Source organism: Meriones unguiculatus, chromosome 16 (assembly GCF_030254825.1).
Source record: "Meriones unguiculatus strain TT.TT164.6M chromosome 16, Bangor_MerUng_6.1, whole genome shotgun sequence".
In the NCBI taxonomy this organism is placed as follows: Eukaryota; Metazoa; Chordata; class Mammalia; order Rodentia; family Muridae; genus Meriones; species Meriones unguiculatus.
In genome coordinates this window covers 8,009,832-8,037,270 of record NC_083363.1, presented here as the reverse complement: position 1 = coordinate 8,037,270, position 27,439 = coordinate 8,009,832, and the positions used below count along the sequence as shown (strand labels likewise).

The window sequence follows — 27,439 nt, the reverse complement described above, 5'->3', positions numbered from 1 at the left end:
CACACTTCCCATGATTGCCGAGGGGTTGTTTGTTCCCAGTTCTTGTAGGATGTGGTGCGTGTGCCGGTCTGATTCAGCAGATGCGGGTGGCTGTGGCTTAGCTTTCTTTTGGTCTTTTCTTTTTTAAAAGATTTATTTCTTTTACACACATGAGTGCTCTGCATGTGCACCTGCCTGCCAGAAGAGGGCATCAGATCCCAGTGTACAAGGTCGCGAACCACCATGTAGTAGCAGGGAATTGAACTCAGGACCTCTGGAAGAGCAGAGAGTGCTCTTAACAGCTGAGTCACCTCTCCAGCCCTATGGCTTAGCTTTCATCTGTCAACATCTGTGTGGTCTTGTCACCAAGTCATGCTGGAGGTGTAGGATTTATAGTTTGCTCTCTGCGAAACAGCTGTCACCTTTTTGGTCAGGCTGAGGACGGGAATCAGGCCTGTTGTCACTAAGTAGGGAGGGATAATGGTGCAGAATCTGAAGACATATCTCCCTTTGAGATGACTCGTGTCTTCTCCTGTGGCTGTGACACACACCGCTCTGTGCCCACTCCCTGGGGCACTGCTGTCCCTTCCTGCCCCTGTCCGTGCCTGTGCTATGACAGGCATAAACAGTAGAACACTGAGCGCTTCTCTGTGTATCTGCTTTTCTTTTTCCTTCCTTCCTTCCTTCCTTCCTTCCTTCCTTCCTTTCTTTCTTTCTTTCTTTCTTTCTTTCTCTTTCTCTCTCTCTCTCTCTCTCTCTCTCTTTCTTTAACTTAGAACTGTATTTGGAAGAGAGTTCCCTGGTACAGAAAGGCCCATCCTTTTCTTGGCATGGGTACCCTGTGGAGGGACATGGCCAGGACTAGCCTCCACGAGACTACCTGGCAAGCTTTGGATCCATATAAACAGGATACCATGAGGATGGCTGGGGGGCGTGGACCTCTGCAGAACTCTCCAGGCTGTGCTCTTCTTCTGTGAAGCAACGGAATCAAACTGGCATCATGTTAACTGCAGGTAGCCAACATGCCGGCCCGTGCTCCTCCCCCAGTAGGAGCGAGCGGCCATCCATGTAGACGTGGAGAAGGAATGTGTGCATAGAAATGTGCTCTCATGCACTAGCACATTCCGACAGACCTGCAACACCCACGCAGTCGTGACCCAGGGGCACCCTTGTTCTTCCTGCGCCCTGTCGTGTGCAGAGGCACAGGGACACGTGTCCTGGTCACTGAGCCTATTTTCTTCTTGCTTTTGCTGGTTTGAAAGCACGCACACTGTGTCTCCGGGAGTCACACAGCCTGACTTGGGAACATCACGTGGGGGAGCCTAGTAAAGTTACTTGAGACTCCCGTTCACGCGGCTCCTGGAAGGGTGTTGACCTGAGGGAGCTTGAGCCTCGCCCAGCTCTATTCTGGGATGGAGTCAGGTGCGGCCCTGCACTCACTGCCCGTTGAGAGCCCTGACAGGAGAAGCCCCCCCCCACCCCCAACACACTGCCCACATGTGTGGAGACACTTACGGCTCCAGAGCGAGTAGGCCAGGCGGCAGTTGATGCGGCGGTACAGGTGCTTGCTGATGGGCCAGAGGGCCAGTGTGCACAGCTGGGTGAAATTGATGATCAGCCCGCTCACCACGAAGACGAAGCCGATGAGCAGGTGCACCACGAACTGGGTCTTCAGGTAGGCAAGCAGGCCCATGGTCGCTGCTCAGGGGCGGGCGCACGGTCCTTCACTGAGAACAGCCGTCCTGCAAATGCAGGGTGCAGGGGTCAGTGTGTGCAGGGACTAGGCTGAGGCTGTGGCCGGGCGGCACTGTCCTCATTCAGGGCCCTGGGTAGGAGATGCCCTGCTGTGCCTGGCTCAGAGACGGGCTCCCCCTGGAAAGCTGAGGAGCAAACATTGTGCTTCTGTGCACCTCACACAAAAACAAACATTACACACACTAACACCACACACACACACACACACACACACACACACACACACTAATACCACAGACACACACACACACACTGGCTTTCTGAGGCTGGACTATTAGCAGGATGGCCAGCTACCATTCCCTAGGGACATAGACAAAGCAGGTCTCGGTCCTGTGATGGAGACTAGACCTCATGCTCTATCTGGTCAGCTCAGCTCCAGCCAGATCTCCAGGTGGCCAAAGCCTTGGAAGATTAACTGTGACTAAAAGAGAATCCCAACCCACTTGGCTAAGTCACTGGGCTCTGGAGTAATTTGTTAAACCAGCAAAAGATGATGGGGACAAAAACACAATAGGGACAAGAGGAACACTTCTCAGACACAGCTGTGCTCCAGGGCCTGTAACAAACACATCTCATCACAATTTGTCCATGGTCACGGAATCCCATAGAGTATGCTGTGTGTTACGTGTGAGTGACTAGAGGACAGGAAGGCTGAATGACCTGTTCAGGGTCACACAGGGGCCAGCAGGAAGGGATTTCAGTGTTGACTTTGAGGCCTGAGTCTACACTCATGTCCCAAGGCCAGTTCCCCACAGGAAAGGCCTAAGACCATGCACCCCAACATCCCGGGAACCTCAGAGACCCCTCTCATACCGCACAGAATGGGCCTGCATAGACCCGAATACATGAGGCAGCGGGGTCTCCACAGCTGTCACGTGATGCTAGCCCAGCTATGTCAGCTGTGACCCAGCAGCCCCAGAGGAAGGGACAACCCTCTCCTTGCTTTCAAAGGAGATGCCCAGACCCCATGCCACATCTCCAACCCCACAGCCAGGGCCCCAGACACAGACTATAATTTTTAAAAAAGACTTTCAGTGAGGTCTTACATACAGTCACAATGAACTCATCTTTGGGTGGCAAGTTTCAATGACCAGGTGGCCAACACCACTACACAGAATGAGCCATGTAGGCAGGTCCCACCCTAGGCCCTAGCTGTGTCCATCACTGTTCTGATAGCTTGGCTTTCTTCTCCTTCTTTTTTAAATTTATTTACTTATTATGTATACAGGGTCTGTCTGCATATACACTTGCATGCCAGAAGAGGGCACCAGATCTCATTTTAGATGCTTGTGAGCCACCATGTGGTTGCTGGGAATTGAACTCAGGACCTTTGGAAATGTAGCCGGTGCTCTTAACCTCTGAAACATCTCCCCAGCCCTGGCTTTCTTCTTTTTCAAGGTGTAGAATGGCACCGTTTGGGCCCAGATAGCCTGTCATCACACTGCTGAGCTTGGCCCTGCTGCACGCAACAACAATTCAGGTGTCCACTGCTAAGTCCTCAGCTGTCCCTCATCTGATGATGCCTGGGTGTGCCTAGCTGCCAGGGATCAGAAACGGTCCCCACATGTTCACGCTCCGGGCTGTGAGGCTGGCTTTCCTGAGCAGCCACTACGTCACACAGTGGAGGCTCCCTGCTCTACTGAAGGGATCTCTGACTAGAGAGCCTGTGCGGAATCCCAGGTGAGCCCACGCCCACCCTCAGCACTCTGCTCCGTCCCTACAGTAAATTGCCATCTACGCATTCACTTCACTGGTGTCCCCGGTCTACCTTCAAGGTCGATGTCCCCGGGTCTAACCAAACCTGAAGGGGCAGATGGACTTAGCCAAATGCTAGCCCGGAGCTCAGCTCAGGCACTGAGATAGCCCGAAGCTACTCCATAGCCCAGGATATCTGCCTGCATCGTAGTCAGCCACCAGGAACTACCTAACAGTGTCCTCAAGGCCATCTGGTTTATCTTTGTTGCGGATGACTGAAGCAACCATCACTCTCGACTCCCTAACGCTAGACACGGGGCCTGCCTTCTCAAGGCTGGCCACACTCCCTTCACCCCTTCCCTGGACTGTCCCCTCACTGCTTTTTGGACTTCGGTGCTGTTTACAAGAACACCACTCAATCTTCACGTCAGCTCCTGCTCTGCCCTGCTCTTGGCTGCAACATTTCTGGTCCGTCAGAACAGGTAAGTGTGGGGAAAGGCCTGGATTCAGTGACCAGAGCGTTGGCCCAGGTGCCTTCAAAACAAATTGTTTTGCTTTGTTTTTGCATTTAAGGCAGAGTCTCAGGTAGCTGGCTAGCATAGTACTCAAAGAGATCCACCTGTCTCTGTCTCCAGAGTGCTGGAGCTTAAGGCAAGCACCACCATGCCCAATACAAAGTTTTAAAAAGTCCTGTGTTCTCGTTTCAAGTTGACACCTACATTCCAAACCCAGGTTTAATTATGCGGCGTGTATAGAATCTGGCGTGCTGTAAAACATGATTTTTTTAAAGTGCAGTTTTAATCTTCTAAATGCAGCCAGAGACACTGACCAGACTGGAGATCTGGCATCCCCATGGGTGCCTCACAACCTCCCTGCGGACACTTCCCTGCTTGCTCCCTGGCAGTGTATTTCCACAGCGTTTTTGCTGCAGGATTTTATCACCACATGGCCTACCAAGAGTCTCTGGCTTGAAATTATGCTTTGAGGGCTTTTTATTGATTTCTGTGACCTACTGTCCCAGCAAAACTGTGAACCATTTCAGCCTCATTTGGACACTTCTGGCACAGGCTCAGAGGTGAGGCAGCGCAGACCTCGGGACTCCACACTTGAGCTATCCTGTGAGCTGGGACTACCTGCTTGCTAAGTTGTGATCACAGCATGAGCTTGAACCCTGTGGCAGCAGCACAGGACACCCACCTGAACCATGGGGACACCTCCTAGCCCTTCTCAGGGCTACACAGCCCTCTACACTGCAGGTCTTATCTCCAGAGTTCTGAGCCCCTAAATTGCATAGCGCTGTCCAAGGCCCATGCACTCACATGCCTCACACAGGCTTCCCGGCTCCCTGATCTGAGATCTGGAAAACCTGCAGGTCCCTCTTCTCACAGCCAACTTCCTGGTCACAGTTAGTCCCCATCCTCCCACCCTCCAGGAGCCTCTCCATCATCCTTGGTCTCTTTGCCCTGCTTCCCTAGGGACCACTTCCCAGAATGCCCTCTTCTTTGTCAGAGCACTGTCTCTCCAGAGATGGCCCCACCCCCACTCCACCCCACCCCCGCTCTTCACACTGCACTGCATGGTTGAAGGGTAAGAGTCTTTCAGAGAGTGTGGTTGGCATTTAGCAGGCAAGTTTGCAAAGGGAAGACACTGGAATATGGAAAATGAGCTGTTTGCGATGCTGGAGACCCAGTCACAAGGAAGACTTCTTACTGTGGGTTTCGGTGATTGATTTCCAGTTCACAGGACTGACACAGCTGTCACCTTCCTTCCTCTCTCCTCCCTGCCCCATTCACCCACATTCATTTTCCATCTCCACTGCCCATCCCCTACCAAGGCCTGACTGCAGCAGGAGGGCAGGCTGTGTGAAGGGCTGGGCCAAGGGCATTCCCTGCACACCCTCCCCCATCTTTGTTGTTGTGTGGTGAACTCAGCTGGTCCAGAATCAGCACATGCTGGAGGAGAATCGCTAACAGGAATGAGAAGGGGACATGCAGCAACGGCAATGGTACAGCACCTCAAAAGGTCTAAACCAGGAGTAACATTCACTATTCATAACTGCCAAGAACAAAAATATAAAGCCCGACCTTCTGGGTGTGAAAAGCAGAGGGGTGCTCAGGGCAGTGGCCCCAAGGGCCCTCACCGACACCTCCACCTTCCTTACACAATTGGACAAAACCGTGGCTTCATCGCCACAGCTTGTATAAGCATTGGTGAGAAGGAAGTGGGAGGGACACAGCAGACGGACTAAGTGCTGGTGGCAGCTGACTGAGAAGGCTGCACTGTGATGTGTGGCTGGGGGCAGGCCTGTACCTCACCACAGGGACTGACCCTGTTCCTCGGGGTGTTTAACCAGAACGGACATGAAATAAATGCTATCAATAGTCCTTAGGCAAACTCACCAGCAGACCATCTGGTCTCGGTATGAGGGGAGATAAAGGGTGAGCCCTTGCCAGGTGGTCCAGTCTCACCAGCCTCTGGAGGGAAGGGTGTCTAGCTGTGGTGCAGGAGGAGGTGCCATCAGCACCATTTGCTCCCCCTGGCCGGCACTGTCACACTCAGCAAGAGGACAGGGGTGCTGAGCAGAGGAAGCACAGCACACAGGGTCCAAGATGGCAGGGATGTTGTACGCTTCTGGCAGTGCTGGGTCCCGGTAGCCTTGCTCAGCCTGGTGAGTGCCATGCAGCTGGTCACTGAGGGCCAAGCTCTAGCAGCTCTGCTGTCTCCTGGGCTTGACCCTGTGGCCATGTTACCTTTGGGGCGGGTAGAAAGTAAGGGGCTAGAACCCCAGGACCAGCAGTTTTCTCTGTAGCAAGTGAGGGTGTGGGCTCACAAGCGCTTAGTGACCAGAGAAAGACATAGCAGCCCCTAGTGTGTCCAGGCTATAGGACAGTCTGGACAGTGCACACACACGACACACAGAACAGTGTGTGTGAAATGTACTGAGCGACAGAAAATCCAACTGAATGGGGCCCCGTGCACCGGGTAACCAGGGATTTCTCTGAGCATGTGCTGAGCCAGTCCACACTGCCACTTCCAGATGTGGGCCGACTCCTGGCCCAGGACCTGGCCTGGCTGCCTGGGTGGTAATGACACTTACGACTTCTGGGGTTGCCTACAGAGACCTCGAAGCCTACTGTGGCCTTTGGCCATTAAGTGGGCACACTTAGTGTCAGTCTACTGGATGGTGAGCCCAACCTAGCCAAAAGTCACCAGACCACAACCTTGGGGTAACTGTGAGTGAATGAGAATGATTTCAGGGGGACCAGGAGCACCGGGATAAGCCCAGAGGAAACTGCTGACCCACATAACCGAGGCGAAGTGGGTGTGGTCTCAGACTGCTTAGGCATGCCATAAGCCATTTCAGTACATAAGCTGTTTATAAATACCACCGAAGCCTAATTACAATGTCCAAAGCGCCCCCACCCCCCTTGGAACAAACTGACTCCATAGTTCGTAGGGAACACAAACAGGAGAGAAAAGCCAAGCGAAGAGCCTGCAGGTGCCACAACCACGAAGCCTGTCATCACCAACTTGGCCTGGGCCACAACATACACAGACTAAGGACATGGGCCCGAGGGTCAACGCTCCAACAACAAGGTGCGACCCTACCCAGGCAAGTCAGGGCCATGGCCTGCGGCCTCGAGTGCCCCCGCTGAACACAGCCCCGGCCATGAGCGTCAGGTCTCTCACGCAGCACCTCACAGGGGCCGTCTGGGCGCCAATGGACTCGTGCTTCTACTGGATTTAGACAAGTTTAAAAAGTAACACAAGTTACCTTAAAGCCCTGGCTGAGTTCATGGGAATCTTGTAGCGTTACATTGTCTTGACTAATTAAACCTCACACGGCAGCCCCTCCAGTTCCTGACAGAACTCTGCTTTGTGGCACCGGCATCCTCCAAGGTTTGCTAACAGCATCTGGAAGCTGGGCGCGGGGCACAGCCATTGCATACACTCCTGGATTCTGAGAACAGAGCCCAAGCCTCATACTAAACAAGGCCACGTGCCTCTCCTGGAACAGGTACCCACGAGGACATGTGACCAAGTTCTAGCAAGTGAGGAGGGGGTGGAGTGTGCATGTGTGAGGGTGTTTAAGGCCTCCAGGAAAGTGTTTGTTTGTTTGTTTGTTTGTTTGTTTGTTTTTGCTGAACCAGGGATGGAGATAAACAGGACTTAGTTCTTCCCCCCTGAGCTAAGACGGGACATGCAAGGCCTAGCAGTCCTTTTGGGGTTGCGAAGTGACATGAGTGTGCAGACACAAAGCCGATGATGAAGTTTCCGAGGGGGATAAGCCAAGGTGTGCCTGCCAGTACTGCCGTACGCCCTGAGGTCACAGCAGCAGCTGCCCCCTCAGGAGGCAAGGACTCGAGGGTCTCCAGCTCCGTCCCCTGGCTCCATCGTTACCCAGAGTGTGCCAATCACACGGGTGCAGCATTCAGTGGGGGAGGGCTGTTCCCTCGGCTACGATGTGCGTGACTCCAGTCTGCTGCAAGCATGCTGTGACAAACAGCAGTGAGGCTTCCCTGTCTCACAGGCCGCCCTGATTACCTTGGCTGAAAGAACTACCTCGCAGAGGACTCCTCAGAGCAGGAGCCAGAGAATCAAAGCCCACCCCATTCTCTCCAGCACCAGGCCTGCTGAGTCTCAGCTTGGCCAGGGATGCCAGCTGTGGTGGCTCTGGACCAGTGACAAAGAAAGGGTCACTATCAGAACAGCAGGTGGTCACCCCAGCAGGCAGAGGCCAAGCAAATCGTGCCTGGCCTCTTTGGTCACTGAGTAGGGGCTGTGAGACCAGCATGGCCTGGGGTCCCTCCGAACACTGTTGGAGGAGTCAAGAGGCCAGAAGGAAGCAAAAAAAAAAAAAAAATTCCCTTTGGGGACTTTTAGTATGGGATGGTGACTGAGGCTGAGTCCTGATGGCCCCTAGGCTGTTTCTATAGAATGAGGCAGGAGGCAGGAGGACAGGGGTGAGTCAAGCCTTGGCAGGGAAGTGGACAGTGGGCACAGTGGACACAACTCTAATGACAGATCAGTCCCCAGTGCCACCAAGCAGAAAAGTAAATGAAGAGCCCCAGGCCCTTCGCTTACCCCAAGTCCCTAGCTCCAGAATCTTTGTGGTCTCCAGGGTGTTTCTGATGGCTGTCCTAGCCAGGGCAGTGGTGATGGTGGTAAGGGAAGTAAAGAAAGGCACAAAGCTCCCAGGCCTGATGACTACACAATGGGCCTGTGACAGGCCCCTGGGCTCACAGGCGTGGCTGTTTCCTACACCAGACACCACCCTGGGCCAGGGCAGAACACCACACTCCAAAACATGCTTGTACATAAGTCAGGCGCACTCACACCCGCCCACAAGTACATACACGTGAAGAGCACACAAGTGAAGAGCACACACATGTACACGCAGGCATACTCATACGCGTGCACATATGTGCGTACACTCATGCATAGCACATATGTGAGCAGCCACATGATGCATAATGCACGCGTGCGCTCACACATGCACACACATGTCTTCTCAGTCATCTTACCAGCACTGCACACTGTGAGAGATTGCTCTTGGAGAAGTGAGTGGGTACTTCTTGTATAATTATCATTACAGCAATTCTTACACACTTTTCTACACACACTGCAGCTCACCATGTGGAAAACTGGTGGAGCTGAATTTTAGCTTTCCCTGGCATGGGGAGAGCTTGTCTCTCCTTCCCTCAGGACAAAGCCCAGGCACGTGATATATGCAATCTTTCTTCATCCTGCTGGAAGTCTGAGGTCCAGGACCACCAAGCAGAAGAATCAGATGAGAGGTAAGGTCTGGCAAAGGAAGCAGGTGAGGGACACAGGTGAGTCAGCTGGGTGGAGTGTGACATGATGATGCCCTTCTCTGCTGCTTTTCTCCATGATGTCTCTGCCCTGCTCCAGACTCCCCAGGTGCCACAGGAACACTGTGGAGCCCTCCTGAGGGCTGCTCTCCTGGGCAAACCCAGAGGTGCAAGCTCTCTGCAGGCTCTTAACAGACTTTGGCCAAGCACAATGCACTGCCACATTTGCATCAAACTGGCAAACTCCATGCATTTAGACTAGACTTTCAGGAAGGTAGAGATTCAAATGTGACAAACCAAGTGGGTCTCAGAACAACCACCTCACCCTCCGCAAAGCACGTGGCAGCGGACTGCTGCCACCGGGGACCTGCAGCTACCAAGAAGACTGGCCTGCAAGGTCACCACGGAAGGCTGGAAAAGGGCCTCACTTTCTCTCATGCACTGCGACCAGCTACTCAGCAGCAAAACGTTTGAGCTCCATGTCTGAAGAACAACTCAGAAAATCTCAGTAGTGTGAGAATTTCTAAAACACTAATCCGTCCAGTGGTATATAATGGAAACATACAAAGACCAATATATGAAGAGCGACATATGAAGAGTAACATATGAAGAGCAATGTATGAAGAGCGACATATGAAGAGCAACATATGAAGAGCAACATATGAATAGTGACATATGAAGAACAACATTGGAAGAGTAACATAAAAAGTAACTCTTTAGGTAAGGGTAACAAAGGCCACCCTTAAACAGCAAGGTCATGGTCCTCTGTGCACTACAACTGCTGTATAAGCATATGTGAAGCAGCCTGTAGCCATCCTAATATTCACAGAACCCCAGCGTGACCTTGGGCTGCTTTCTACTTCTAGTTGGTCCCCTTCACCCCTCCCTGGGACCCCAATTGCTGCCGTGGCCACTCCACAGAGCCTGCCACCTTGACACCCCTCCTCACTTATCTTTTAATGCACCTAACACTGCCACAGGAATTGGGGCTACAAAGGCTAGATGGGATGAAGGAACCTGGCCTTCTGCCCATGAGCCCCCTGAGAGGGGCCCGGCTCAGATCTTGACAGAAGCAGGAGGACCCTTCAGGAGGGAGGCCTGTTCTGAGGAGCTCACCCTTGAGAGAAATATGTAAATTCATACCTAAGTTCTCTTCACTCCACGCCCTAAGCAGTCATCTTGTATATGTCCTTCTCTCTGCTGTCCCCAAACTTTATACCAAATTCAAGTTTTGTTCTATAACTTATCCTAGTAACTCCACCCTACAGAGCCCAAGGCCAAGGTCTCCAACCAAGGTTGAGGTGCCCCATCAGGCTGCCCGGCTTGGCTGGCTGCCAGGGGACTGGTACAACTTTCTTGTCGTTGAGGAAAGAGCCCAGCTTTCTATGTCTGGGAAACAAGGCTCTGCTCAAAAAGTGACCAGGGAATCTAGGTCAGCAGGGTCAGTGCCCTGGAAGCCACTCTGATCCTGTCCCTGCCCTCCCCTTCCCGGCAGGAAGCAGAACCTCCATCAAGGCTCTCCTGTCCTCCTAGCCCTGGCTGGGACTCCCGGATGCTCTGGCTCCTTACCTGCCCTTCTGCTTTCCTTCTTTCTCTGCGCTCTGTATTTCAGATTGTTGGGGTCCCGGCTGGGGGAGTCTGCAGCCTCCTCCCACAGCAGGGCAACAGGACCCAGCTGGCAGGAGTGGGGATAGCATAGTGACCACTCAGCTATGTCCCGGAGCACAAAAATAGCCATTCTGCCAATTGGGTGAAGCGTCAGGGCTGGCTGTGTGGCCAGCTCATGTTCACACTTGGCACACGAGAGAGGCAGGCCTTGGGGAGGGAGGCAGGAGAGCAGTGTGCAAGAAAACAAGCTTGCGGCGGCAGAGGTGCCCAGGGCAGACTGCCCACGCTCTCAGCAGCCTTACCAGCTCTTGCTCCTCAGGGCCCAGCCTCGAGCGATGCTGTACCCCCAAACCACAGGAAGCTGGTGGGTGGGACAGTGCCATACACAGGGGTTCACACAGGAAGGCTGTGCTCTTGTGGCCTCCTCACTCTAAGTACAACTCAGTCTTCTGACCTGTGACCTTTCTGCCTGATTTCACCAACGGCAGGAAGCAGCTGCAGCTGGGCCATACCACCTCACCCCAGGCCAGCATGTAGGGTCCTCCCCACAGTTACTTCCTCTCTATGCTGGACATGTAAAACAGTCCCTTCCTCTGTGGATTAAGGGCCACAGGCTCGGAGGGTCAGTCCAGGACTACCAAGCAATGATGGAATGACCCAGGATCAGCTGATGGAGAGGGGAGGCCAGAGGACCACTGAGTCAAAGCTACAGGTAGAAGAGGGGGTGGCCCTAGGCTCCATCTGATGGGGGGGGGGTGTACAGAGATGAGAGCTGAGCAAGAACTACAATCCAGAAGAGGATGAAATGGACCTCCATGCTGGCTACCCATCGACAAGGCTGGAGACACGGGCATGCCTGGGCTGGGTTCTTCCCCTGAGCGGTCTGAGGTATTTTTCTTGCCAGTGCACACAGTATGGTGTGAGAGCTGCCAGGAAGACAGGCTGGCAGACCAGCTTCAAGAAAGTGCCTCAACACTCAAACCCACAGTCCACTGCTCTCCAGGCAGGCAACAGACACCTCCGCACAGACTCAGAGCTTTCTCTGTGAGGGAACCAGCCAAGGTCACCCTGGGGCTAAAGGGCTGACAGGCTCAGGCTTTTCTGACTCGGTCCAGCATGCAGCTCAAGCTCAACTTCCATGTTGCCCCCAGCCAAGCCACCCACATGGCCCTGCAGGGCAAAGTGGAGCAATAACGACCTAGAAGCTACCGGGACGTTTACAACCCAGATTCCGAAGACGCCTCACATGACCTTCAAGTCCAAATAATTTCCCCTTTAAAGAATTCATTTTTAAAAGAAACAAAGCCACTTTTGCCATCACCCAAAGAACACATCACCCCAAAGAACTACAGAGACACCTACTACTGTAGGCACCTGGCTTAAGAAAGGCACAAGGAAGATCCCTGAGGAGGTGCACTGCGCGCTGAAGGCGTGGTCACAGCGCCCCGCAAGGGGTCAGCCACCATAGCCACAGCACACCATCCTCTGGGACACGCAGCAGCCAAACACTTCTGAAACACAGGTGCTCCCTCCCCTGGAAGACATAAGTTATATGTGATGAAGGTAACCTCTGGCGTATGGAACAACAGGGCTTGGGACTCTTTTCATGTTTGTTTTGGCATAAAGTGGTTACTTACACAGTAATGAAACATTAAAAACTGAAAGACAGGTGGGCGTGGTATCCCTAGACTCAGAAGGCAAAGGCAGGTGGAGCCTAGATCCTGTCTCAAAAACAAAGATAAAGAAAAAGGAAACTGAAAGACCGTTTTGAAGCTCATAGCTCAACAAGCCACCTGCGGCAGAAGAGGATGGGGCTATGTCAGTGAGGACGTTTTCGTCTTTTCTTTGTGGTACTGGGGAAGCAAGCCAGGACCTTGAACATACTTGGCAGAGGTGCTGCCTATGACCTCCGCTCAGCAGAACTTCCCCCGAAGCTGTAAGCTGTGCAGTGGCCACACACACACTTGGTGTGGGGAGCCAGACCTCATGCGTCCAGGAATAGCGACAGCAGATCTGTCACCTGGATACAACTGCTCTTTCTGCTGTAGCCAGCACTTCCTCAGCACAACTCTGTGCGTGGCAGTGACGCCCACTCACAAGGAAATTTCTGTGAACCAACATTCCCAGGAAAAAGAGTACGGGCTGAGCTGAAGATTCACAAGGAAGCCTGACACATCGGAGCTTCTGGGGTTTGGCAGTTTCTTACATTTCCCTGATGGTGGAGAGCTGGAATGTTACAGGTCCAGAGCAAACCACCTTGGGTTATCTTCAGTCCCCTTAGGAGCCATGCATAGTCCACTTCTGTGGCTGGCGTAACATTTTTGTGATTGAGGCAAACCCTCTCAGAACGTACTGAGTCCCCTAGCTCCTACGAAAGTCATCAGATGGCATCCGAGGCCTACATCAGAGACTTCCCCACTTCGCTCTAACAGCCTACTTACTGGATGTTTCCTCCAGTGTGTTTTAACGCATGCCTTTCTTTGTTCTGCTGCTATAGTGATTTCATGCAGTTGTCACCACACTGGAACACGGTATTTGGGGGTACCCTGAACCTGTGTTCCTGAGCCATGGTCACTCATATCTGGCTGTGCTCTTCAGGAACAGTTTTGGGCACCTGAGGATGCTCCACTGTCACTGGAGGAGTCATGTGGATCAGAGGGAGGTTCCAGCACCAGCCTTGCCCAGCTGTCCACGTGGCCCCCTCAGTTGTGCTAATGAGCTCCTTCTGGGGCTGGGAGCCCCCTAGGCGGGGAGGATGGCCCACTGGTTTCTTTTGAACTAATTGTTACAAAGCCAAGAAGAAAGAGAAACCCTTCCTACAGTAGTGTCCCCCATGGGAGGACATGTCTGTGCCGAGCAGCCTTACAAGGAAGAGCATCCAGTTCTCCCGCCCGCTTTCCCCTTTGGGCCAGGCCTTTCTTACCGCTGAAGATCCAGAAGTGTCAACTTGCTACTTTGTTTCCCTCAAGAGCACACTTTGTATTGTGCGAGCAGTGACTATTTGCCTGTAATTGTTTTATTTGTAACAAAATCCAATCTTCCTGGAAATTTCTTAAAAGTAGAAGATTGACAAAATCTACAGCCACTTCATTCTGTTTGTTTGTTTGTTTGTTTGTTTTGCCATAACAGGGTTTTACTATGTAGCTCTGACAGTCCTAACACTCACCATGTAGACCAGGCTAGCCTCAAACTCACAGAGCTTTGCCTAACTCTGCTGCCCAAGTGTGGAATTAAAGATGTGTGTCACCACACTCAGACCATTTCACATATTTTAAATTGTGCTATAATTATTATCTTAGCATGCCTAATATAAAACATGTATGTAAATTTTAGGATGGCCTTTTTGTTGTTTGAGGTAGGGTTTCTCTTTGTTGCCTTGGCTATATCGGAACTCACTTTGTAGACCAGGCTTGCCTCAAACTCAGAGAGATCTACCTACCAATGTCTCCCAAGCACTGAGATTAAAGACATGCACACCACTGCTCAATTTTAGAATGGCGTTTGGCAACTATTAGCCCTTGTAAAACAGAATGTTCAAGGCCTTTCACTTGGACAAACACAGATAAGATACAAAAGTAAGATTAAAAAAAAAAAAGACCTAAAGAAAAAAGGTCATTTTAAAACTTGCTGAGCTTGGCTTCTTGAGCTCTCTCCCAACCCAGGCTTTTTCAAGACAGGGAGGGTTTCTCTGTGGAGCCCTGGCTGTCCTGGAACTCATTCCATAGACCAGGCTGGCCTCAAACTCAGGGATCCACCTGCCTCTGCCTTCCCAGTGCTGGAATTGAAGGCCTGAGCCATCACGACCTGGCTTCCAGGGGCATCATAAGATTTACAGATGATTCTAATGTGTTTCATCCCATTACATATAAAATTGAGGCTTGGATCTTCTTTCACAGTGGATTTGGAAGCACTCTTACCCACTGTACCCTCCAAGGCTTCCTCAAATGTTGATGTGCTCTCAGTAACATTTACAGAAAGCCTGGCTTACAGAACAAGGATTTTTAAAAATTTTTTTAACTGATACAATCATTTAAAACTCTGTGATTAGATTTTATCCAAATGTCTATACGTTTTCCCATTGAATAAGGGGTTTCACTTGCTGGACAGCCACCACCTTACCTTAACTGTGGGAAAGCCTACTACAAGGAATTAGTGGGGCCAGGAGGTGGCTCAGTGGATACAAATACCTGCTATGCAAACCTAAGCACCTGAGTTTGAGCTCTCGAACTTGCTTAGAAAGCACATGAGTGATCTCAGTACTCCCTCTTTGGGATGGGAGGCAGAGACAAGAGAGCCACACAGGAGCTCACGGCAGCCTGGCACACGCTGCACAGTGACAGCAATGAGAGACCCTGCCTCAACAACACGGATGCCGAGGACCAACTCCCAAGTGTTCTCTGACCTCCACACATGCACCATGGCACATGAGCACATGAGTGACTTCACTCCCACACACAAAATAAATAAGGTATTTAAAAAAAGAATTTAAACTATTTCAACTACTTGGGGGCTGTGCTGGGTAGTTTCATATCAAGTTGACACAAGCTAAAGTCATCAGAGAGATGGGAGCCTTGATTGAGAAAATGCCTTCCTAAGATTGGGCTTTAGGCAAGCCTGTAGAGGACTTTCTTAATTAGTGATTGACGGGGAGGGTCCAGGCCACTGTGGGTGATGCTGCCCCAGTCTGGTGGTCCTGGGTTCTATGAGAGAGCAGGCTGAGCAAGCCACGAGGAGCAAGCCAGTAAGCAGCATCCCTCCGTGACCTCTGCATCAGCTCCTGCCTCTAGATTCCTGCCCTGTTTGAGTTCCTGTCCTGACTTCCTTCAATGATGCACTTAGGTGTGGCCAAATGAACCCTTCCCTCTCCAACTTGCTTTTGCTTATGGTGTTTCATCACGGCAATAGAAACCCTGCCTAGGACACAGTATTCCTGCTGAATTACATAGTTATGAAACTTACTTTAGTGGGAAAATACTTAAGTCTAACTGTAAGATTTGACCTGTTACACAAAACTCTCATTGAACCTATGATCTGGGTTGATATTAGATATATACGGCACTAATTGTCAAAACTGGCTGATGCCTTTATCCTTAGCCAATAACACACCCATGACTCCAAGGCCTACCCCTCTAGAAAAATGTTATCTGCTTATAAAGTAAGTGTTGGGAGTCCTGTAAAACATTAAAGATTGTGTGGCCATCTCCATCAAAGAATACACTGTAGACCATCATGAAGGACTTTTAGGCGTAATAACTAAAAATGCAGAGTTGGTCACAGAGTATCCACAGTCAGCTCCTGGGAGCAGAGGAACTAGAGAGAAGCAGAAAACACCACAGCAGGCTCCATCAACTGGGGAAAAAAGACACAGAAGCAAAACTCCCGTCAGCCCAGGGGGTGGGGTGGGGGAGGCTGTGCTGGTGTCGCTGACAGTGCCTGTGTGGCAAAACCAGGAAGTGAACTCCCAGATTCCTATCTCACCTCAAAGTTGGGCCAGCTCCTCTGAGCCCACCCATACAGATGTGTGCTGGCGGGTCTCATCACTGCACCAGTCACAGGGTCTATTTCTCACACTATTTATAGTCCATTAGTGCTGTCATACTTAGATATTTTTCTAAAGTTTTTGGGGGGTGAGATGGGAAAGGCATTTATCATGCAAGACTGGTGTGACCTGAGTTCAACCCTGGGAGCCCACACAAAGGTGACAGAGAGTCTCTGAGCTCTGCAGGCGTTCCATGGCAGTTGCCTACACATGCGCGCATGCACACATACACGCATGCACACATGCACACACTAATATTTTTCAGTTGTCTGAGATATTTAATTTTTTTCTTGGTATATTCCTAAACTATAGAAACAACACTAATCCTGGTTCTGGTAAAACAACAATGAGGATGCTATTATGACCTCACCTCATCATTCCTGCCTGCCTGCCTACCCATACCTCCTACTTAACCTAAACCAAGTTGCCATGTTCAGGAAGATTCAGGAATTTTCATTATTCATAAAAGAACCTTCTCATCATTCATAATTTAGATTTTTTTAAATTCTGGCTTTTAAGTAACTCCAAAGGAATTTCATTCTGAGATACCTCCATTTTAATTCTAAACTCTCAGAGCCCAAGACAAATAAACAATTAAGGAAAAAGGAAAGAATGTTAATCAGGTCTGACCAACTGGATTAGTAAGTTTCTACTGATATTAAAAACCACTGAAATAAAATGAAATAAAGACTCTCAAAAACCCTATGACACTCAGACTTCTGACGACATTCAGAAATACTGGGCTGATTCTTATCCAAATTATAATGTATAAATTAGCTGTTTCTCATCTGAACAGAATAAGCTAACTGTTGCTGTCAGCACCACTGGGTGGCTTTGAGGGTAAACGGAGTAAATGGCTGTAGAGTGTCAGGAGGTAGCACAGCCCAACTCAGGCGTGCTGAAACCTCGAAAATCCCCTAAGCCAATTGCAAGGTTATCCAGAGTCCAAGCAGCAAACAACAGCACCATTTTCCTAACAAGTAACACAGGCAGCCATGTTAAGCCCACGTGATCAACTCACGGATCCCGTGAAAGGGTCAGAACAGGGGCTTGCTGAAGCTTGAGGTCAGGAAGCTTGTGTGTTCTGCCCCCATTCCGAAGATGACCAGTCACCTCCCTACAAAACTCTGACCGGCTGCTTCATCAAATCCCTCAACTTTATATCTCCAGCTGTGTGTCACCAAGCCAAGCTCCTATCTCAATGCACATGAGTGAAGCTTCAGTTACACACACACACACACACACACACACACACACACACACACGTACACACATGCACACTCATATACATAATACATTCATGCACACACTCATAATCATACACTCCTACACACACTCATATACATAATACATCATACACACACACTCATAATCATACACTTATACACACACATACACACACACACACACACAGAGGCACGCAAAGAAGTGGCCACCAGTCCCACACCCCACACAGCTGCTATTCAGTTAAGGCTTTGCCTCTGGTTTGTTTTCTAGAAGAAATGGCGACAGACTGCTTTGACTCAGGTAACAGGAAATGATAGTCCAGCTCGGAGAACTTTGAAGCAGGCACCCACACAGGTTTCTGAAGGGTTGGTACGTTCAAAGTCGGATCACACCTCAATATGGGGTTCCAGGAGTCAACGGACAGGTCCCACACTGCATGGGCAAGCTGATAACTAGCTTCTCTCCAGTTCTGTTGCTTCTGAAAGGGTTTTCCCCCCTCTGAATGGGCAACTGCTTAAGTCCATGCAGCAAACAGATTATACAAGCTTGAAGGTTGAAAGTACAAGAGCAGGGCGTGGTCTGGGATACTGCGCCCAGGGCCTGCCCTATAGACTCCACCGGGAAGGCGCCTAGGTGGGTGTCCTTAACCTGGCTGCTGTCTTTCATCAAACTAAGCACACACATTTCCGGGTTTAAGACCTGACGGGAGGCGCTGTGATGGCACAAAAGGGACCTCCAAGAGATGGTGTATGTAGTCAGGAGTTGGAACGCTACCCTTCCTATCATTGGGAGGTCTTGGGGGATCTTATACAGACAACTGAAACAAGGTTTACTGGAGACACTGGCGACCGTGCCAGGCCTGAAGACTCTACCATGCAGCTTAATGGGGGGGGCACTTGCCTACATTCCCTGGGCTCAACACAAGGAGTGTCCTTTCAGCAAGTCCTGTCCATTTGTGAGTCTGACAGTAGTTTAGTCAGCTGCTAACACATGTCCAAAATACAGAGGTCAGAGGTCATGCTGAACAGGAACCAGCATGGCCCTGCCAAAGCAGGGCAAGGGCCCAGCACTAGCATTGCACAAGACAACCATGCCCTCCGTATCGTCAGCCGAGTCCTCTAGAGATGCAGACTGCATGACCTGCCCATGTCACTCGGTGCTAACTTCTGGGGTGTCCTGTGAGATGCTGCTGTGAGCAAGGGCCCTCACCACAGGACCCAAGACAGCACCTCAAACCCTGAAACAATGATGACATCCATGTTTGCTTCTGGGGTCTGGGAATTCCTTGCCAATGACTGCCCCTGCCTCACAGAGCCCCACAGTCTTTGGTAAGAAACAAAAGCACTCTCCTTCACCGGGGCTAATATTACTCCCTCAGTGTCCACATTGTTTTCCCCCTTGGGCTCCATATGGGCCTCTGTAAAGAGCATCAACTGTTTTTATATAGCCCAAGGATCCTAGGTCAGGTCCAATAGCCTCTGCCCACTGCTTCATCTACACACCCCGCTGTCATGAGAAGGGAGGCGGCCCTGTCAGCCTCACGGGAGGGGCAGCTTCAGAGCGGGGTGACTTGTACCCAACCAAGCATGCGCTGCACTGTTCCCTCCCTCAGCACACCCCTGCCACAACCCCAGGCTGGAGTTCCCTGTGTCACATGATGAAATCGCCCGAAGCAAGAGCGCTGGCACCCCATCAGCCTGTCTCCTTTGATCTCTACAGAGCCCCGGCAGCAGCACATCCCCACCTTAGTGAGGAACACTGGGGACCTGAAGCTCAACACGTGCTCCCGGGCTGAGCGTCTCTGTGATGAGAACCACCCGATCTCCGCTCCATTCACAGACCCCATCTCAACTGGTTCGCTCAGCAGAGAGGACAGTGAAGCACACAGGCAAGAGTGTGAAGGGGCAGGAGACCATGGAGAAAATGCCTGATACACTTTGCCAGTCTTGCCTCCCAGCTTGAAAAGATCCAGCACCTGTGCCCCCAGAGGACACAGGGGACGCCTCTGAACAACCACCTCTAACATGATTTAGGACCTGGAAGATCAGATGAGCTCCTGTCCCTTGGCCCCTCCCCAGCTCTTATGGCCCCATGGTGGAAGCCAGGAAGAGAGCATATCCTTAGTCAGAGGCAAAAGTAGACCCGCCGGAGCAGCCACACCTGCACCACTCACATCCACAATGCTCCCACCTGCACACGCACTGTCAATACTCACACTACCCAACCTTGCCTGCATCCACACAGCCTGAACCTGCACCCTCCCAGGCTCCAGCCCCATCACGCACCCGCATCACTCAAACTCACACAGCCTGCATCAGGCCCCTCTCACCAGTAGAAGTAATAGGCCAGGGCGACGGCCAGCAGAGCGACGCAGACCCCAGAGAAAAGGCAGGTTGAAGAGCTGGCCAGCATTGTTAGCCTCTGTCTCGTGAGCTTCTTGGAGGTACCGAGGAGGAGCCTGGCCGTGAGCGCAGGTCTCTGGCGGATCGGGGCACAGGCTCAAGGGGAGAGGATGTGATTGGGCCTGTGCTGTCCACGTCGGGTAGGCACTGAGACTACTAGAAAGAGGGAGGTGGACTGTCCCGAGGGCTACGTCCTGCAGTAGCACCTTCACAGCCAGACACTACCTAATGACAGAGGATGTGCTGAAGCAGGACACAGCGCAACCTGTTCTCTGGGCCACCGCCACAGGCTCTGCTGTCGGACACACAATAATCCAATAAGCAGCTTTTCCGGGAGCTATTAGAGCCTGACACAGGTCACTGGGCCCTGACCAGCGCTAGTAGCCCCAGGGCTGGGACTCAAGAGAACCACAGGCTCCTTACCCAGCGGCCAGGGGCTCCAGGTCCAAAAAAAGGCTGGCCGAGTCCCAGAGCCCCAGACACTGTCCTTTGGGTCCCTGTGTCTGATGCGTTGTAAGGAGAGTCTCTCCACAACTGGATACCACATACAAAAGCTGCAAATGCTCAGGGCCCTGTGCTATCTGACTTCCAGGCCAAGACTTCTGAATCCAAAAATAAGGGGTGTAAAAGCTGAGCTGAAAGATGCTGAGGCACAATGACCCAGGGGCCAGAGCATCCCTCTGAGGCCCCACCCACATGAGGAGAGTGGACTCGGCTCATTAGGGCGGTGCTCGGCCAAGGTTCCCACTGTGTCCTCTTGTAGGGACTGGAGCCCTGTTGTTGATGGGAAAGGCACTGCCCACTGCAGGTCTTCCACAGTCCCTCTGCAGGAGCCCTTCTGCCTGGCCAAAGTCTCTGGCCTGTTTTGGCATCTGCTGCGTCCACTCTGAGCCCTGAGAGCCACGGAAGCTGTGGCCAGAGCCTCCAGCACAGACTAGGTACGGCACTCGGCTTCCTCTGGGACGACCTGGTGAAGGAACTGTGGCAGTGGGTTGTCCTGGAGCCTGGTGACATTCCTTCCCAATACAAGCCTTCAGGTGGCTCAGCCCAGCTGATTTGTTAACCCATGCAGCCACAGAGACCAGCGACACGCCACTAAGAACTCCTGTGTCCCCCACTCGCCCTTGGGGGATGCTAGGTATCAGACATTTGTCACTTTGGCTGCTGGGACTGGGGTGATCTATAATGACAAGAGCAATCAGCCACTTGGAAGATCAATATTGGCTGCCCCCCACCCCCCTGCCCCTAGCCACAGCCCTCATGACTATTAAAACAGAGTACTTGGAATTGCAGGAATTCCTTCTCCTTGCCTCAAGAACCTCTTTCCCAAGAGCACCCAGCGTTAAGGAGCCCCTCCTTGGTGAGACAGGCACACTGCGAGCTGAAAGAAAGGTCCGCTTGATCATGTTAGGAGCCTGGACACTGGGCAGGGGCAGGCAGGGGCAGCCAGGCCTTTCCACCTGGCAATAGCAAGAATGCCCACTGGGAGGATCTCATGCCTTCTCCAGGCTGACGTAGTTTACACAGTCTCAGGAGGGCCACTTTTGCACTAACTTGAGGCAGATGTGACTGGCTGCGTGTGCAACACCATCCTCACACTTCCCGGCTGAGCATGGCATCACCCATGGAGCAGGGAGGCCAAGCTCTTGGGAAACCAGGACTGCTCTAAGATGCCCATCTTTGAAGATGGTGGTCTTCAAAGTAGTTCATAAGATGCCCAGAGTCAAACGGCAGCTCCCTGAACCAGCTCTGCCCCAGTGGTAGGGTGCAGAAAGATACCCCCATGACGAATCATGGTGGGATGAGGCCTGCAGTGAGGAAAATGACTGAGCTCAGGGTGGACCCACACACACAGTGGGCCCACAGCAGCCAGCTAACGGCAGAGTCTACTTTTCCAGCTGAAGTTTGCACCATCCAATCCAGTGGGCCTCTTGATTCTCAAAAGATGGGAGTCACATACAGACACCCATTGAGAGAAGAGCAAGGCAACAGGTCCACACCTGAGCACTCACTGTTCTTGGGTTTGGGTGAGGAGCACTTTTATCTTAAAGCAAACATGGTGGTAGCAGACAGTATGTGAACAGAGCATTTACTCCAAAACAAGCTCACAGATCGCCCATGGAGGAGGCACTGGGGACAGGCATCCAGGCAAGCCAAGGCCTGCTGTGGATTAGCCAATTTTCCTTAAAGTAGGAGGAAGACGCTGCTCACCTCAAGACTTCAACAAGGTTTTGATGAAGCCCCTTCACTCCAATGGGTGTGCTTGCTTGCAACTGTGCTTCTTGCTTCTACTTCAGGTCCCCCAGAACCTGATAGACCCCCTTAAACATAGCCCTGGCCGGCCTGGAACTCACTTTGTAGACCATGCTGGCCTCCAATGCACCAAGATCTGCCTGCCTCTGTGCTGGGAGTAAAGTGTTTGCACCACCGTTTCCGGCAAGGCTGAAACGTTTTAACTTAACCAAAACCAGCAAGATGGTTCAGCAAGTTAAGGCAGTTGCCATCAAGCCTGAGGTAAGTTCCCAGATCCCGCATGGTAGGAGAGAGCCAACTCCTGAAAGTCATCCTCTGACCTCCACATTTGCACCGGGGCTACAATAACCAAATACATGTTATAAATAAAGAAATGAAGTGGGCCAGTCTCCTGTCCAGTGTCCTTTTAATTGCCTGCACAGACGTGACTTGCTAAGCTGCTCTTGGTAGTACATACCACTCTGGAAACTTAGAGATCCATGACGCTGCCATCTTACCCCCTAGTCCTCTGTCTCAGTCCCCATTCCTGTGCATCTGGCCTTGAGATGACCCTTAGGGTAGGGAACTCCAGTGTGTGGCCAAAGCTTGGCTAAGGTGGAGTGCCAGTACACAGCCTCTTGTGGGGGTCTGGCTCTACTCTTGGTTCCCTGACCTGTGCCCCATGGTACAGCCAAAATTATGTGTTTACACATTCATGCATGGGTGATGGCTCTCCTGACAGCCAGTGCTAGCTCCATCCAACAGGTGCCCCCTCTGCTGCAGGCCAACGATTCTCTCCAGGTCCTCAGCCACACGAAATGCTCCCCTCCAGCCTACCTCTTCATGTTGTGTTAATCTGTTACCCTGGGACTCTGGGGACCTGGCCCTGCTCTTCTCTACTCTGTGATGCACTGTAATGACACTGGGAAAGATGGTAAAGAAACGGCACATAGCCTATGCTGGACATGACAAAGGTCAAAGTGGCTAGCTACTGTGAGGATACCAGTCGGGTGCAGGACACCTTTCTCTGTGGAGAAAATAGGCCAAGACTCAAAAGAACACATGGAAAAAGTAAAAACAGACAAAAAGGACTGCATCAAACTAAGAGGCTTTTGCAGAGCAAAAGACACAGCAACAGCATGACAGGTGGCTGCACTCAAGGAGTCTGCCAATTAAACACCTGGTTAGTGACCGTGATGGTTAATACTGACTGTCAGTTCAGCAGGATCTGGAATCACCAAAATGACAAGCCTCAAGGCATGTTGGGGAGAGGTCATACAAATTAGTTAGGGCTGGGGGGTGGCTCAGTGGGTAATACAATTGCTTTTTGAAGACCAGAGTTTAAGTTTCACGAACCTAACTGAGGCCAGATGTGGCAGCTTGAGGCTGTAATCCCAGTGTTCTTTCTGGGAGATGGGGTGGCGGGGAGGGACTCCCAGAGGTGTGTCAGTTAGCTTGGAGTACACAACAATGAACTGATACCCTTCCTCAAACAAGGTGGAAGGAGAAAACTGATAGCTGATAACTGATTCTCTCTCTCTCTCTCTCTCTCTCTCTCTCTCTCTCTCACACACACACACACACACACACACACCGATTCACAGATACAGACAGGCACAGACAGAGGTGGGAGGAGAAGGATTAAAGAAGATTAGGTTAGCCTCTGGGCATGCCCGTTAGGGATTATATAAATTAGGTTAATTAAGGTGGAAAGACTGATCCTAAGTGTGGGCTGGAGTCCCAGACTCAGTAAACAGGAAATAGTGAGCTGAGCACCAGCATTCATCTCTCTCTGCTCCTGACCTAGATGCACAGTCCGGCTGCCCCCTCACTCTCCTGCACCCATGTTTCCTGCCAGGACGGGCCGCGCCTTCCAACTGTGAGCCCAGGTAAATCCTTCTTCCTTACCTTCCTTTGGTTAGGCATTTCATGCAGAGACCAGTGTCCAACAAGGGCTCGGTTCACAATCAAGCCACAGACAACAGAACTTTCTCTAGAGACAACATGCAAATGGCCAGAGACCCTGCGAGTAGTAGTCAGTGGCATGGTGCAAATCAAAACCCATAGCAGCCATCCTCAGGACAAGTGTTGGCGAGGGCAATCAGCACAGCCGTTATGATAACAGTATGGAAGTTAAGACACTAGAGATGTCTTTTCTCCTCAGTGTCCATCAATGGGTTAAACGGGCAGGGAAATTGGTACACAATGGAATATTATCCACTCATGATCAATAAGCTAGGCGTGGTGGTGCACACCTTTAATCTTAGCACTTTAGGGAGCCAGAGGCACGTAGGTCGCTGTGAGTTCAAGGCCAGCCTGGTCTACAAAGTGTGTCCAGGACAGCCAAGGCTACAAAGTGAAACCCTGTCTCAAAAAGCCAAAAAAAGAAAAGAAAACAATCAATCAATAAACAAATAAATAAATAAAGCAGACAAGTCTTGACATCTGCATCAGTGTGGACAGAAACGGGGAACATTGTGTTAAGAAAAAGTCGGGCAGAGAAAACATCCCACACATTCTTATCATAGGTGGAGTCTAAGAAGTCCCTGTCATAGACAGTGTAGAGCTGCTGGGGGCAGCGGCCATGAGGTTCAAAGCCTCCGGACTGACTGGAGAGGTGGTGGGGCTGCTGTGGCAACCACAGTGCCTCACAGCACCGTTCTGGTGCCTCTGTCCCAGGTGGCTGTTACTCGCCTCCCATCTCCTTTCCATCCCAGAAATGACCCCAGCACAAGACTCCCCAGGGCTGGCCCCAGCACCCCCAGACTGAGAGGCCATGTGAGAAGATGCCTCCTCAGACGGCCTGCTCTCCTGATGTTCTAAGTCTGAACAAAGTGCCCTGGCCAGACCACAGCACAAGTCCAGGACCAGCCATGCTTCTCTCCACGCTAGGCTCTGAGTGCTGGGGAAACACATCATCCAGGCAGCCAGGCGCCTCTGCCTGCCTCCTTGCTGTGCTTACTAACCAGGTCAAGGAGCCCAGGCCACCATTTCACCAGCTTACCAAGTTTGTTGTAAGTCAGAAGGCCAGTGAGGCATCAGGACCGCTCAAGGAGGAAGCTGCCTGGTACTCACCAGCCCTGCCCATGTTTCCTTGGTTCTCACCACGCCCATCTCTCCCACTCTGCCTCTGGACCTGCAGTTGTTTCCAGCAGTTCCAGGAAGAAGCAGGAGTTGCTGCTGGTGCTAGCCAGAGGACCCTCTGGCCATCACGTGTCCATAGGGACCAAGGCTCTGTGTCCCACTCTCAGCCTGGCTCTGTAGGGACCCATTCATTGAACAAATACCTATAGGAAGTGACTTCCATCCAGCTCCTCAACCCAATCTGCCCTCCCCATCTTTATACAAGCAATCACCTGCAGAATCGAAGCAGAGTCCCACCCATGGCCAGGTCAGTGCTGCAGACAGTGATGGTAGAGAATTCAGAAGCAAGGCAGCTGGGGATCTGAGGGACCCAGCTGACAAATGCCCTTCCAACAACATGGAGACACATGGGGAATGAAGTTACTATGTAGGCCAAACAAAGAGTAAACAGGCCATGGCGTGAGCCCAGGCGTCTGGGGCCCCGTCTCCAGGGTGCTGAACATATTTGGAAATGTTCTCTCCAGGTGCCGTCTGGGCGGCTTGTGATCACCCCAAGACATTTTTAAAGGCAAGCACAAAGGAGAGGAGAGACACCCTGGATTGTATCTGTGATGGGTGGGTCGTACACTAAGAGCAGAGACCAGTCTGGCCCCTGCACCCGACCCTATAAGCCAGAATGATGAAGATGCACTAAGGTTTTCAAGAAGTTATGTGTCAGCACAGGTTGGCCAACCATGTCAACAACCGTGGGGCCTTTGTAAGCAGACACCATCGGTGGGGACAACAGCGAGAAGGATGCAGACAACCTCAATGAGTTTGTGGAGACCATCTCAGGAGATAGAGGAAGAGTCCCAGCAGGAAAGGCAAGGGCTGGAGTGTGGCTCAGTGGAAGAGCCATGTGCAGAGTCCCAGGTCCATCTCCAGCTTCCCTCCCTTCCCTGACTGTGGCTGGGGACATCGTGCTGTGTGCGGCTGAGAGACAGAAACTTGTCCCTCCTGGAACACCATGACCATCCTACCGGCTTGAAACCTAGAGGGGCACTCAAGGAAAAGTGGTTCTTTTAGAGGAAATGGTTCTGACACTTATGATAACCCACTGGAAGCAGCCTGCTTTGCTCTGTGCATTCCAGCCTCATCTACAACTCCATTTCTGCCACCTCCAAGTTGTTTGCCTGGCCATGGGAGCACCATAACCCATGTAACGGAGCAGGCTCTGGTCCCGGGAGGTGCCCTCCTCATTCACTCCAGAGGAGTGTCCACCCTGGCCCTGCAGTGTCTCAAAGGGAGTCTCCCTGACTCACAACAACAAAAAGCCAGAGCTTTGGGACACACACCTGGGCACAAAGCACCCAGGTACCCAGGCTTGGACTGTGTGCCTCAGCTCTCCCAGTGGCTCTGGGTGAGGAGTGATGCCCATACAGGCAGCAGCTGCCATCCCACACCCGCACAGGGCCTCTGTACATTGAGGTCCTTGTGTTGAACACTCAAATGCTTGCCACCTGCAAATGACACACTGCTAGTCACCAGCTTGTCCCTGGGAATATGCTCATGGCACTCCTGAGAATCACCCACGTGCCCTGGCAGAGTGGGTGCCACTGCCTTCTACAGTTAGGACCCGAAGGCAGTGTTCTTCCTGCTGGCACAAGGAGACACGATGATGATGACAGCGAAGCTGGCCAAGGCAGGAGCAGCATGGCACATGTCTCCCCAGGGCAGGCGTGTGCATTCAGCAACCTCTAAGGTCACTGTCTTGCCTAATACATAAGAAACCTTGTTCATCTTTCCTCCCCCGCCCGCCCCATCTAGTCCTCATATTCAGGCATTCAGGATTCTCTTGTCTAGATTCTTATGTGCTGGGATTACAGGTAAGTAACATGATACCTGGCTGGGAAATCTTTTTTTTTTTTTTCAACCTTCCAGAAAAAGGCTGGCAACCAAGTTCATGTCAGAGACAGCCCCTGTTCCCCTTATTAGGCGACACACATGGAGACTGAGCTGCCTATGGGCTACATCTGAACAGGAGGTCTAAGTCCTCTTCTTGCATGGTCCTTGGTTGAGCATCAGTGTCTGCAGGCCTCCCTGGGCCCAGATTTTTTGGCTTTGTT

The 27,439-nt window shown here is 51.7% G+C and overlaps 1 protein-coding gene across 4 annotated transcripts in view; it reads right to left on the bottom strand.

Annotated features, from left to right (window-relative positions):
- Agpat3 (1-acylglycerol-3-phosphate O-acyltransferase 3) overlaps window positions 1-27,439 on the bottom strand; it is an 83,864-nt gene that overhangs the window by 18,832 nt on the left and 37,593 nt on the right. For 3 of the 4 annotated variants that reach the window (XM_021649684.2, XM_060369238.1, XM_060369239.1), the window contains exon 3: window positions 1,495-1,721. In XM_021649684.2, coding sequence (XP_021505359.1) covers window positions 1,495-1,672 — 178 coding nt within the window. In that variant the 5' untranslated portion in view covers window positions 1,673-1,721. Of the gene's footprint in view, window positions 1-1,494; window positions 1,722-10,811; window positions 10,836-27,439 lie in introns of those variants that run through there. The other variant, XM_021649686.2, reaches the window with a different exon arrangement.